This window comes from Eretmochelys imbricata, chromosome 3, assembly GCF_965152235.1.
Source record: "Eretmochelys imbricata isolate rEreImb1 chromosome 3, rEreImb1.hap1, whole genome shotgun sequence".
NCBI classification, from domain to species: domain Eukaryota; kingdom Metazoa; phylum Chordata; order Testudines; family Cheloniidae; genus Eretmochelys; species Eretmochelys imbricata.
In genome coordinates this window covers 157,892,795-157,907,572 of record NC_135574.1, presented here as the reverse complement: position 1 = coordinate 157,907,572, position 14,778 = coordinate 157,892,795, and the positions used below count along the sequence as shown (strand labels likewise).

Sequence of the window (14,778 nt, the reverse complement as noted above, 5' to 3'; positions counted from 1 at the left end):
AGTGATTATGATTAACAGGACACAAACTGCTCTGCTTTCAAGCAAAGGCCAGGTGAGAGCATGAAAAAAATTAGTGTGAATATGCAGCCACTTCCTTGGCATTAAAATTAAAAACAACTAACTTTTCTTTTCCGTTTGAAAAGCTGATAATTTGCGTTCTATCCTCTGAATCTGAAAAAAACAGATTAATAAAAATTTTCCAGAGATGGAAATTCAGGTTTTAAATAGCTTAAAAACAAGGAGAGGTCTAGTTTGGATAGTTAAAACTGCCATGACATTGCTTCAAATCCCTTTCCCTACACACACTAGTTCTTGCCTTACATGAAGTGGTTTTCTATAGCCTCCTTCTCTGCATTTTTGGGAAGGCCAGTTATAAACAGTGTGCGCCTGACCTGTAGAAGAAAAAAAATCTCAGTTTCTCACAACAACCAGAAGGAAGAGAGCCCAAAGGAACATGGGCTGGGGGCGGAAACTATGACACAGCACATCAAAATATCTTTACTAAATAAACAAACAGAATGGAAAATAGAAGACCAACTTCTGACTTCAGTGGGTGCTGCATCCACTTACAACAGCACTGAACTTGGCCCTATACTGGCAACAGGCCAAAACAAAATCTCAGGTGTGTTTTTATTCCTCTTGTGATTTACTCTACCTGGTCTTTCTGGCTGTGATTAGAACCTATTATATTAGAGCGTTTACCTTTTATGGATTCATTCACATCTATTGACATTTTGGCAGAGTGGGAAAGTATTTTTGTATTTGATTTTTCAGCATTTTCCCCTTCAAACGTGCTGCATATTTCTCTGAGTAAATGAACTTACTGTGTTTTCCTCTTTATACTTGATGTACATGGTGTGATGTCTCATGAAGACAAGAGTCAAAATCAGGTAAACAACAGCAAAAACAGTGTGTAACCAAAGAAGATTGTTGCTGTGGAACATAACATTTAAGAATATTAGAAGTGAATGGAATTTAGAGCCACATTTGCATGGGTAACTATTAAAATGCTATTAAGAATACAACAGTTCATCAGGCATTAGGGTACGAAAACTGGTCTCTGATTGGCTGATAGCTGGTTTTGCCTATGCAGGTATCTGATCTAACCATGTGACTTACCAGCCCATTATTTAGAAATAGCAGCTCTCCAAAGAATGCAACTATTCTAGGAGCTCCACATTTTTTGGGTAGCCTTTGAGCATATGCCTTCTTGTCCAGCTGTGTATAGGTACACTTTAACATACATCTGATTTATAGACAACTTTTCTGTAGATATTACAATTCACTGCATTAAGTAACTAGCTGAATTCTCCATGACCCCAATTCTTACCCAAATCTAAAACATGATTTTGGTTGACCAGAAGAATTGAGAGAAACAGAATGACTTATGGTCTGTATTAGGTTAATAACTGACCATTTGAGGAAAGATGAGTGAAATGGAATGAACTAAAAAAATAATACACATAATAATATACATATCTAACGTAACAGCAAATGCAACCTTTACTCTGCTGAACTCCCTTACCGTCTGTGTTCGTCAGCCTCTCTTTCAAAACTTACATAACAAAATGTGTATTGTCAACAATCTGCTTATCTGTAATAGGATCAGTAATTAAAATATGGTTTCAAAGCCTCTATTTGAAGACAGATAAGACAGATTTCTATAAACTTTTTTAAATACCCATTTATAAGTATTATGTTGCTTAAAAAATATAACAAGTTGTCAATTACCCTAGCTGGACATTTTAGGAATGGGATTTTTTTTTAAGATGAGATCAATACATAATAGAATTATGTATGTGTTTAGTCATCCAACTATTTTTATGGCATTTCTGCAAATGCATGACTGATTTTAATAGTCTTCTCAAGAGAGACAGGCACATAAGTTTGGGGTAAGAAAGAATTTTAATTAATTAAACCATACATTCTATTAAAACTGTGAGATCAAAACAATACTGACAAGTATAGTCTCTTCTAGCATGGAAATTTCTGCCAGCAACACTGCTACATCAACATCTATTATTCAAGGGAAGTATATGGTCTAGTAGAAGCAGATTTTAGAAACCAGGACTCCAGGTTTCTCTTTCCCGCACCTTAACTGTCTTGCTATGTAGCCTCAAGTGAGTCGCATAACTTCTGTTTCAGTTTACACACCCATAAAATAGCAATAAAAATAATATCACCATGCATGGTGTACGTAATTAATATTTTTAGGACCAAGGAAAGCCTCAGAAAGGCATAATATTTCTAGCAAATATAATCTAATACTTTCCAACGTTTACTTACCCAGTTTGTAAATTTGCTATAGTTGTTCTCCCAAAACTATAAGGATCTTTATCTAAAAAAAGGACAACACATGGTATATTTATCTGGTGCAGCATTCATATGAAAAGTGTAAGGAAATAAAATATAAAACTTCAAAAAGAAATGTATTTATGTTTATTGTTAATGTTCATCACATTTAATGTTAATAAATAGACATAAATAAATAAAAAGACAGATACTTAATGCTGGCCTAACCATGGTTTTATTTTAAAATGGAGTAAAAGAAGAAGAAGAGATATTGCATTCAGCCGCAAAGGGAAACAGCAGCTAATTTTTTAACATTTGGACGTTGGATATCTACAGGTTTGCAAAAAAAAAAAAAAAATCTGTTGGGGACTAGTCCAATTTCCCACCTTTACTGATGTTTTACCTCAAATATTTGTTCAAATTACAGAAACTTATTATTTCTACAGCTGTACTGACAGCATCGCTAATCGTGATAACAAGGAAGTAGACAATCCAAAGAAACTCTGGTTTGTCAGGGAAAAGAAAGAAAAAAAGAGTAATAGCATTTCTGGAATACAAAAAATACAACCCCATGTCACAGAAATCATGGATTCTGTGACATTCCGTGACCTCCATGGACTTCTGCAGCAGCCTGGTGTGGCTGGCCCAGGAGATGCCTGAGCAGCTCGGGCCCCTCAACCCTCCAGCAGCAGGAGTTTGGGTGTGGGGGAAGGCTCAGGGCTGGGGACTGGGGTACAGGGCAGGGGAGAGCTCCCTGGAAGGACAAACAGGAACTCCCCTTCCCCTAGCTCCATGTGCTGCCTCCACCCACAGGCACCACCCCCGCAGCTCCCATTGGCCGCGGTTCCCAATCAATGGGAGCTGAAGAACCGGGATTTGGGGCGGAGTGGAGACATGTGGAGGTAGGAGCTGGGTATGGAGCCTGCCTCAGCCCCATCAACCTGCACCCACGGTGTCGCCCACCCAGGCCGTAACTTCGTACCCACCCCCCCAAGCACCCACGGCGCCCCCAGGTTTCCCCCCCTCCAAGTTTTAGTCAGGGGTATATAGTAAAAGTCATAGACAAAAATTCACAGCCCGTGAATTTTTGTTCACTGCCTGTGACCTGTCCATGACTTTTACTAAAAATACCTGTGACTAAAACGTAGCCTTACCCATGACCTTCCACCACAGGTTGGATAAAATACTTAATCACATCACAAGGTTAGCTACTCTCTAAACCACCAGAGCAAAAGGCACCATGAACATACAAAAGTGACAAATTTTTGTCCACCTAGTATGCTACACATTGTGGCTACTCAGAACTTAATGCAGCAGCATGACCAGAACTTGATCCTCCTATTCCAAAAAGGACAGGCCCCCCTGCCACTTGAGCTAAAAGAGAATCTCTGTCAGCAGTAGAGGGCCTGACACAGCTGAGCAGTTCCAACTCCACCCAATGGAGGGCAGTAGTGTGCATGCACACACAAACACACCCATATCACAATATGTTTGTTGAGGCATACAAACATAGAATTGCTACACAAGAACAGGGAACTAAACCATGTCGTCTGTCATCCTATTTCTGACAGTGGCCTTTGCCAGATGCATCTAGCTGCATAGTATTACACTGCAGACTGGGGGACTACGTTTATCCAGTTTATCACAATAGGAGGTATCCTGAAAGCTCTGACAGTAACACAGAATACACCCGTCTTCAGGAGATAAAAAGATTTTCTTACCAAGTAAGTCACCTGAAAGATTGACAGGCAATATGATACAAACAGACAAAATGCTGACAGCAACCAGCAGGCAAATGATGTGGCGCTGAAAGGCGAGGTAGTGCATGGCATCATCACCACACTTCTCACGAATCTCTTCGTCGCTACACCATGGACAAAAAGGCAGCAGGTCAGTCCGGATGCTTTACCAGTTGGATTGTGCTTATAAATACTGACTTCTAAATATGCCCTATAACCTCTACCTTCTACTAAACTCTGAGAACCGAAAGACCAATATGGGGTGGTTTATTGTAAATGTGAGAAACAAGGTAGGTGAGGTAATATCTTATAGCACATACCTTCCACCAATAAAAGTTGGTCCAATACAAGATATTACCTCACCTATCTTGTCTGTCTCATATCATGGGACCAACACAGCTACAACAATACTGCAAAGAAATAAAAGAAATGTAACATTTTAGTATTAAAAGGATCTTTATGCTGATATTAATAATCACTAATGACAGGTTATTCTGAAATCCAAATAGGCATTTACAGCAACATTCACATGTATATCTTCAACTGAATACACAGCAAAAGACACAGAGAACTAGAAAAATGCTTTGTGCCACCAAAGGGGAAGAAGGGATTTTATTTTGATTGCCTTCTACTGACCCATCTGGGGTATGGAATACACAAAGAATGAAACTAGGTCAGCAAAATTCTGTTCCTTTGGGCTGGCAATATTTTTGCAAGTAAAATTCTCATTATCAGCCTGGAAAAAGATGGATAAACATATTTTGCACCTACGTTGCTTTTCCATGCCAGTTTAGCAAGACTGAATTCAACTTAGACCTTAATATCTGGGACGGGGCTCCTACAGCAGAAGTATACTCTGCCCCAGGGAAGACTGAGGAGGAAGGTGACTACAGGTTAGTCTTAGACCCACTCCCAACCAATTAAGGAAAGGCACGGAAGAGCTTTGCAAGGAACCACATTTACTGTCAGGAGGACAAAAATCAGTCCAACATGGGTTCTTGGGAGGGGGAGAATAAATGAGAAAAATGGAGGACAACATGGAAAAGGAGCCCCAGAGAATTCCCTATTACCCACCCTCAACAATTTCCTTAAGAAGATCTGTTTACTCAAATAGGACCCCCCCCCAAAAAAATTATGATTTCCTAGGCAGATAGGTATGAAGAACCAATATCAAATCTTTAATATTCAAGTACTGAGAAACTGTTCCGGGGATAGACCCATTCCCTCTTTACTGAAGCACCAATTCGGTAAGGAGAACCTTGTGGGCAGACCTCTGTGCCTGCTTAGAGCCCCACTGGCTTTACTGGGGGTCTGCTTACATGGTTCTCTTTGAAGAATGGGAGCTTACAATCCTAGACCTACCTCATGCTCCCAGACTTCAATGGGAGCCAGTTTGGGCTCATATACTGTCAGTTCTATCCCTACACATTATGCCTTGATACAGTCTATCACTTTCCATCTTTGAAACTGTCTCCCTATTTTAAAATTATGTACACATCAGAAAAAGTAAACCATGGCTTACTGTTTCTTCTTCATGTACTTACTGCATTCGAAAGGCAGATGTCATCCAGGAACAAAACCCCTAGAAAAAAAGAGAAAGTATGTTAGCTTCTAAACGTTGATTGCTTCCAAGAAACAATAGTGTCTGTAATCTTTACAATTAATAGGAGTGTTTAATATAAACTAATCTCTTACTAGATTAAAAAAAAAAAGCTGCTAAATTGGTCTTGATAAAATTTCAGGGCATCATATGCCATTTATAGTCTATAAACACAGAGAACATATGCTGTAAACTCATCCCAAAAATCAGTTTACAATTAGCAAAACATTAGAAAGTCCAAGGGATGAATATTCAAATAAGTAAACAAGTGCAAAATCTTAGATATGATTTTAAGACAAATATATAGGTGTTAGTCCCAATCCTGTTCCCATTAAATTCAATTCAGGATCAAGTCCCATAAGTAGAACTGGATTTAACTAGTAGTTTCAGAACAACAACAACAAAAAATGTAAAGACCTTTCAAAGGTCCCTTACAATTTTAAATAAAATCCACATGGAAGAGTCCTATATAATTTAATAGGGATGAAGCCAGTCTTTTGAAGACCTCAATCTTAACCATCTATGAAGAAGGTAAAAGAAAATTACATCTTATTCATATAAGATTTTGAACCATCCTTTAGAATTTTATAGAAGAGATAGAATTCTCTATTAAATTTCATATTAGGGTTCAAAAAGCTACAGAAAAGAACTTCTTTTCTAATAAGTTCCCTAGGCCTTTTCCATAATAGAATACTCCCAAGCTAGAGAAATATGTCTTTATTTAACAATTTAAAAGAAAGTTCCTCCAGAGCGGAAGAAAGATTTAAAATAAAACATATTAAAGAGCAATCTTCAGTTAATAGCAAGATGCTCAGACAGTGATTTAGTTTCAGGGATTTTTTTTTTTTAATTAAGCAGATGCATCTTTAAAACAACATTAAAACAGTAACATTGCTTGGACAGCACCCAAACATAGGAGGACTGAGGCACTTTGAATCATAGCTGTTTAAAGAGTCCCTCAAAATCAACGGCCATAAATGAGGCCAAACTAAAATTTGGCCTAAGATTTGTTTTCTTTCTCTGTCCAGCTTGGCCACCAACTACATATGGCCTTATTACATGATTTTCCCATATGTGCCCCAATTTCCCATTCTGTAAAACGTGGATAACACCACCAGGTACGTTGAGAGGATTAGTAGGCAACATTTGCCAAGTGCTTTGAACATAAAAAATACGGTGTAAGTGTAAATTAGTATTTTATTTCTTCAAAATATTAAGACTATTATTCCTCTCTCAAAAATAAAAAAAGTATTTTTAAGTGACAACAGGATGTTGGTTTATAACAGTGTTTATAGAGGGCTGGAAACAAGATGCCATAAAGCATAAAGGTTCCAGTATAAGCACACCTTTCATAATGTGTTACTGCGTCCTAAATTGGAGTTGTAGAGATTGCCCCTTAGCAGAGTCTAGTTATCTATGCTAGGTGCAAGACTGAATTATGGCAGATTCCATTGTACCTGCACATTTTTACATACATACATACATACACCAAAATGCTTCATGTGTCTAATTCAAATACTGACACTGTCATATTCAGGATCATGTACCGACGAGGAAAGAGACAATGGGCGGTATCTTGATTCACTAAAACACAAAGAAACATTTAAGTGACTATGGAAATGCTGCAGTTACTCACTAGCTCTTAAACCAGCTTTTACAATTCTCAAGTCATTATGTGAGGCAACTTGAACAGAAAGTTATCTTTTTTCCAATATTGTAGTATATAGAATTATACTTAATTACAAAAGCTTGTCCTTTTATTCAGTGTTCAAAAAGGAGGAAGCATGAGCTTTGTAAATAAAAGAGCATGTAACTGAACAAAAAAAAAAAAAAAAAAAGGATGGAATACTTCATGGGACACTAACGTTAATACAATTTAAAAAAACAGGTAATCTGGAACCTGGTAGGACCAATTCTGCAGGCTTCATCCCTGCACAAACTCAGGCTTCAGCTTTACCGGAGTTCCTCCTGCATTCTTCTCCTCAGCTCAGACCTGTACTGCAACATTACAAAAGCTGATCTTCTCTCCCCATTTCCTCTCCTTTACCCCACAACAGTTTCAGCCTCTTAGCTCAGATTCCCCCTATAGCATTACAATAATTCCTCTGGTTCACCTCTCTCCCAGGGCTCTACCACCCAGCTCACTTCTGTCCTGTAGCATTGCAAAGAGCCATTAGAGAGTCTGGTGTCTTCAATAAAATAGGAAGCTACTGTTTTCAGTTTGTTCTTGAAAAACAAAATTATTTCATAACTAAAACACACAAAATGCACATGCCCTTGATACAGATTCATTTGGGGGTATGTTATATTATGCTACCACTGCTTTCAAGGACAAACGCAACAGTGCTCAAGTTTAACCCCACTTTCCAAGAATAGTTAGATCACTAGTTTCTAAGTGTCCTAAAATGACATCAAGAAATTTAAAATCATAAGATCAATCCAGCTTCCATTAAAATCAATGCCAAAGCTCTCACTGACTTCAAAGAATGCAGAATCAGGTCCTTTGAGCCAGGACAAGTTCTGACAAGAGCTGCATCCTTTATGTCAGCATGGGAAGATCTTGGGTTTGAACCCAGCTAAAAGTAATAGCTCACATTCTTATTAGTGCTTCTGCTACAGAAATACAGTGTAAGTGTGCAGATGACATGTTAACAGACTTGAGCAGCCTATTGCTTTTTCTTCTTCCTGCCACTTCCTTCACCCATGAGAAGTGAGAAAGATTCTTAATGACAACTGTAAACACACAGCTTTATTTACTGACAGTGTCCTACAGTGAGAGACTGTTGGAAGGAGAGGTGTGTTTCACACAGTGAAGTAAGGAGAGAATTTTAAACAGGAAAGTAAGTAAAGAAAAATACATGATTACAGTAACACCTTATTTACGCAAAGTTCAGTTACCTAAAATCCCATTTATCTTACTTAATTCTCTATCCAACAGGTTTCAACAAAGAGGACTTGGCTGTGCATCATTTTACCTTTCAGTTTCCGATATCAAGGCAAGGCGACCATAGTCCCAGAATCTCTTCCTTATAATGGAAAACGCTAATATTAAAATCTAGAAAATAGAAATAAAAATCCTTGATTTCAATTTCGAAACTGAAAATACCTTTCTTAGAAACAGACTTTACTGTATCAGATTAAGCCAGTGGTCCATCAAAGCTGGTATCCCATGTCTGCGACATACTGGGTAAGAGATCCAGTGGCCACAGTGCCACAAACCAATTTGTTTGGGACTACAGAGTCAGCAGGCCTAGAACTCCAGTCCTCTTGCTCTCTTAACACAGGCCTGAAGTTTTAGCTAAAGAAAAATCTCTTAACTAGACTTGTATTAATGTTTATGTCAGACTAGGAACAGTTCTGATACAATCCAGCGGCAGGCAGTATCATACATGCACATTAATCAGTATGTTACAACTAAATGTTTCAGAAGAAGCTAAAACTTTCATAATGGACCACTACTATTATTTAACAGTGCCCAAATGTATGATGAACACTTCATACTGGCAAGTTTTATAGTGATGCAGATAGTTGTGGTGGGAGGAAGTCCATCTGCAGGTAAAGCCTGAAATCTGCTTACATCCCCCTCAGTGTAGATAATTACAATCATTATTATGGCTCATAAAAGCCATCACCAAGGCCCTTTTTAAATCCTGCCCTTAAATTAACTCCTTTGTAGCAAGACAAACAATTAGGACCATGCAAGTTAGAAAACAAGCCATATTTCATAGATTTACAGAGAACTTTTGAACGAAAAATTGAGAGGCAATCAGATAGGAGATGGAGTCCTTATTAAAAGAAGTCTGCAAACATCTCTTTGTCACAAACAGAGGAACACAGGAGTTGTCAGATGAATTCAGGCCATTGGACCTTCAAGTCTGGCATCCAGAGGCAAATAAGTGATAGCTGGATAAAAGCAAAAATGCTCCATAATGTGCCTGGCTCACAGTGCAATGCTGTTCATGGAGGGAGAAGATACCTCCCTGTCCTCTATGGAAAGCAGCCCAAAAGCAAACACTCAACATTTTAAAAGTCAAGTGTCAGTATGAAGTACAACTGTACCCAAAAAATGGCCAGCACAGAATTCTACAGTGTGGCTCAGTCACCTTCCCTTTTAATAAGGACAAGTCCAGGATTAAGTACTTCACATTCAAACTGGCACCCAGGCACAGCATTGCACATTGGACTGTCTCCATATTGAAAATGAAGATGGCCACTAGTTGTTCCATTGTGTTTTATTTTATTTTAAACAAGTTAGGGGTGTCCTCTGGGTTCCTAAACAATTGCCAGCATGGCCTTCAGATGAGCAAATTTTGGACTACTCTTCAGTACAGTTTCCTAAACTCAGTAATTGGATGATTCCTTGACTCTCACTTTACCACTAGGAACCTCAATAACCAAGTCTGTTTGCCGGTTTTAAATTTCTTTTCTTAGTGGCTTAAAACTATTTATTTAAGATATTTTAGCCAAATTCATCCCTGGTGTACATCCTTAGCCTTCGCTGGAGATTCATCAGAGATGCATTTGATCCTCTGTGTTCAACACACTGGCTGTTAACTTTCACTGGAAAACTTGTTCCCAAACAAACCTCCAGAAATAATAGAGTTAAAATCCCTTATAATTCTGCTTATTTCTTATCAGAGGCTCTTAAATGAAACTCAGCATGCAGTCAACAAAAGTTATGCTCCTACTTTGGAGGAGATGAAAGGACAACAGTGTTTTAGGTCAATCCTAGGGAGCTCTTCATTGATGTTCTAATCTACTTTGCCACTTTCCAAAGCAGATCTGGAGCTCTCCTTCTTGGTTGGGGACAGGCCAGTGTTGTGTCTTTTCAAGCAGCAATGATCTTAGCTTGGGGGTGGGGGGGTTGGAGTATGCAAGTCAAGCATTAAGAACTGTAGCCACTGCCCCTCATTATCCTTGACCAGATTATCCCAACAGGAACATGGTGAGGATAAAGAAGGTAGCAGCTTTTGGTCAGTGGACAGGGATGCTAGAGTGTGGAACTTGCACCCACAAGTTTCTACCTCAGCCCATCCTCCTCTACTTCCAATAGTCATCATCTGGGAAACATTTATAAATATTAGACATGCCATTACATGTGACAAATGAAAGGAGTTACAGCCGGTGTGGAGTGATATAAATCACTTTATTATTTTTAATCCACTTATTTAAATCAGGGTGAGGTTTTTTAAGACTAAATTTGGAAATTTTTGCCATTGCAATTTTAGATTAAAATACAGAATAAACTGAATTGTAACACTGGTTGGTTTGTTTTAAAACTGCTACTGCTGGTAGGGTATCATATTTGAGTTCTACCAAACTTCTATAAACAAAAAAAATATTGAAAGTTAAGGCCCAGACTCTGCAAATATTTAAGCGGGAACATAATTTTACTCATACGAATTAGTCTCACTGATTTCCAGTGGAATTATTCGTGTGCTTAAGGTTAAGCATGTACATAAGTGTTTGTGGCATAAGGAGCTAACATTTTATTTTTATTAAAAACTTTTTGTGGCATAACATCAAGCACTTCAAAATTCCTTCAGCGTTAACACTAAAAAGTTATTTAGACTTCTAATCCATTCAAAATGTTATTGTGAAAAATACATCAAAATTTTCAAAAATATTTTGGCACCTATGGGTGGCATTTTCAAAAGCAACCAAGTGACTTAGGAGCACAAGTCCCAACGACTTCACACTGCAAACCCTAATGGAGAAGTGCAGCCTGGTCAAAGCATTTAAGCTTTCTTGATTAGAGGAAGCTCAGTAGATTGGAAGATGGTGCTGGTTAGCAAATAGCCTACAGCAGTGGTCTCCAACCTTTTTATGCCCAAGATCACTATTTTAATTTAAGGGTAACCCAGGATCTACACCACCCCTTCCCTGAGGCCCCACCCCACTCACTCCATCATCCCGCCCCCTGTTGCTCGCTCTCCCCCACCCTCACTCACTTTCACCAGGCTGGGGTAGGGGGTTGGGGAGGGGGTGCGGGCTCAGGCAGGGGGTTGGAGGGCAAGCTCTAGAAGGGAGTTTGGGTGCAGGAGAGGGTACCTGGCTGCGGCAGAGTGTTGGGGTATAGAAGGGGGTACATGGTGCTGGCTCAGAGGGGGGTCAGAGCTGGGGCAGAATGTGGGTGCAGGAGGGTTTGTGGGGTGCTGCTCAAAGAGGGGGCTCAGGGCTGGGGCAAGGGGTTGGGGTGCTGGCTCTGGGAGGGGCCTGGGGTACGGCCTCCCGCCGGGCAGCACTTACCTTGGGTGGTTCCCGGTCGGCAATGCAGCAAGGCTAAAGCAGGCTCCCTGCCTGCCCCAGCCCCACGCCGCTCCCAGAAGGGAGCAACATGGCCCTGCAGCCCGGGGGGGGAAGGGGGACAGATGGACGTGGCTTCACACAGCCACAGCTCCCCATTTCCAGCCAATGGGAGCTGCGGGGGCAGTGCTTGCAGGCAGGAGCAGCACGCAGAGGGAGACCCCTGCCCCTCCCCCCCCCCGGCCCCAGGGCCGCACTGGCCGCTTCTGGGAGTGGCTTGGGGCCAGGGCAGGCAGGAAGCCTGCCTTTGCAGCAGCCATGCTACACCCCCAGAGATCATGATCAGCTGGGAGATCCTCTAGGATCGACCAGTCAATTGTGATCAACCAGTTGATGACCACTGGCCTACAAGGTCTTGCAATCAACTGTGTTTCAATTATGTGCTGTTCTCATTGAAAGGATGCCAATGAGCCCTGGGTGTCACTTTTTCAGCATAGATGAGCATTTTAAGTATATTTCTTAACAGAAAAAGAAAATTAGGTAAAATCTGAAATTCTACTAACAATTAGGAAACTAGTTAAACAGGGACAAAATATCCACTTTAGCAATCTGGCTAGTGAATCTTGCCCATATGCTCAGGGTTTAGCTGATCGCCATATTTGGGGTCGGGAATGAATTTTCCTCCAGGGCAGATTGGAAGAGGCCCTGGAGGTTTTTCACCTTCCTCTGTAGCATGGGGCACGGATCACTTGCTGGATGATTCTCTGCTCCTTGAAGTCTTTAAACCACGATTTGAGGACTTCAATAGCTCAAACATAGGTGAGAAGTTTTTTGCAGGAGTGGTGGGTGAAATTCTGTGGCCTGCGTTGTGCAGGAGGTCAGACTAGATGATCATAATGGTCCCTTCTGACCTAAATATCTATGAATCTATGAATTTAAAAGCTATAAAATAGGAAGAAAGTAAAAAACTAGCTATCAATAAATAAATTATGATTTAAATTAAAAAAAACTGATTTTTTTTTTTGATTTTTTTTTTTTTAAAAGAAAAACCCCAGACATGATTTTTACATCATCTCTGGTCCCAGCATTGGAGACAGTGGCCTTCATTCATCAGGGGCACAGCAGTGACAAACCTCACAACGAGAACACCCATTAATTTTTTTCTAAATTCCTAATCCATAATGCACAGAATATAGTTATTATTAATTCCTCTGAATGAATCTGAGTTGTTCAGGCTCAAGATCATTGAACAAAACTAAAGACATGTACAGAAAACAAATTAACAACTTAGTCCTGTAAAATAGGAAGAGGTGCTTCCTGAGTTCTGGCTATGGCAGAGGCCATTCAGTCAGTCTAATGTCATAGTCATATGAGATTAAAGGAGCTATTGGGCCAACTTTTTAGTAGGTAGAGGTCTATTTGCATGTACAAAGCTGTGAACATCTGCACACCTACACTTGAGTGCAAACGGAATAGTTCTGTGCAGTAAATCATATGTAGATGTTCAAGGAAATTTCTTCCCAATTGTATTTTAGGCCTCTCTTTGAAATTCTAGCCCCACGCCTTGTCATCTTGTTCCTCCTTCTTCTAGTCCAGATTGTTCTGTACTTTATTTTCTCCGCTGCTTTGTACACTCTAATTTGAAGTGTCTAAAGTGATAGAATTTCCACCTTCTGGTTCCTTTAGGAGATTATTTCATCATCTAATAGGAAGTTTTTCCTTAATTCAGTAACCGTATTCAGCATTAGCTTTTTTTTCTTGAGAAATCTTCAAACGCCAGCTGACCCTCATATAACATAAGAATGACCAATAGGGAGGAAGGATGCTCTTGTGGCTAAGGCACAGAACCAGTAGCCTACAGTGTTATTCCTGGTACTACCATTGACTCAGTGCATAACCGTGGCAAGTCCCTTAGCCCCTTTGTGCCTACTGATCAGAATCCCATCACATGACTATTGTGAAGCTTAATTCATTAATATTTGTGAAGTGCTTTGGAGTTCCCTGATGAAAGGTGGTTCAGAAGAGCAAAAAGCAGGACAAATGAAACTTAGGAGGTTGCTAGAGAGACAGGACTGCAAGCTGGCCTCATAAAATATTTCTGTTCTAAAGATTCTGGGAAACAAATTCCTCTTTACTCTCGCTATCTGATGGGAATTTAGTATTCTAGACAACACTGAGCTTCTGGACAGGCCAGAAGTATTACAGCTGCAGGAGTTAAAAAGAAAGCTTACCAAAAAGCAAGTAACATCAAGCAGCAGGACAGTAGGGATTCCACCAAAAGTTATTCCTTGGAGCACAGTACTGCCCTGTGCAGTGCTGTAGCAGTAAGTTTTATCCGGCGAGACAGATCTATTTCTACTCCGGAAGTAGACTAGATGGGAATGTCCAACATCCAGAAACAGGAAAGGAAACATCTCGTGTCTCCCCTGAAAAAAGAAGTTAGCAGTCACATTAACAGCCTGCCTAATGGGTCAGGAGACCCATATTAGTGAAATGTATAAACAGAACAAGCATCCAAATCAGGAACATCCCAGTGCAGAAAGATTCAAAAGGAAGTGTCCTCATACAGAATGAATATTTTACCATCATCCCCAACACCACTGAGAAAAGATTTCGCAATAACTCCACTGAGCAGCATCTGTTACCAAAATATTCTTTGGTGCAGGATTTCTATCCATGTACTCTAAACATCTAACAAAACATAGGCCTCTTAGAGACCAGGCATCAAAGCTCAAATGCTTAAAATACAAGTGCAATCTAAGGAAGGTTGCATGAGTCCAATGTGTAAATTTTGCTATTCTCCCATCTAGAATATTAAAACTACTAAGTATTTGAGCTCTGATTCCTGGAATGACATAGGAAGTTAGCTATTCCAATGATCAGTGATGGTTTGAAGGACTT

At 39.9% G+C, this 14,778-nt stretch overlaps 1 protein-coding gene across 3 annotated transcripts in view; it reads right to left on the bottom strand.

The window, feature by feature from the left end:
- TMEM63A (transmembrane protein 63A) overlaps positions 1–14,778 on the bottom strand; it is a 38,724-nt gene that overhangs the window by 19,277 nt on the left and 4,669 nt on the right. For all 3 annotated transcript variants that reach the window (XR_013345707.1, XM_077813678.1, XM_077813680.1), the window contains 8 exons: positions 14,109–14,303; positions 8,607–8,686; positions 7,155–7,215; positions 5,576–5,613; positions 4,014–4,156; positions 2,287–2,338; positions 825–933; positions 322–392 (listed from right to left, as the gene is read on the bottom strand). Coding sequence is in view for 2 of the 3 variants with exons in the window: in XM_077813678.1 (XP_077669804.1) it covers positions 322–392; positions 825–933; positions 2,287–2,338; positions 4,014–4,156; positions 5,576–5,613; positions 7,155–7,215; positions 8,607–8,686; positions 14,109–14,291 (737 nt within the window). In the remaining variant the exon portion in view is untranslated. The remainder of the gene's footprint in view (positions 1–321; positions 393–824; positions 934–2,286; positions 2,339–4,013; positions 4,157–5,575; positions 5,614–7,154; positions 7,216–8,606; positions 8,687–14,108; positions 14,304–14,778) is intronic.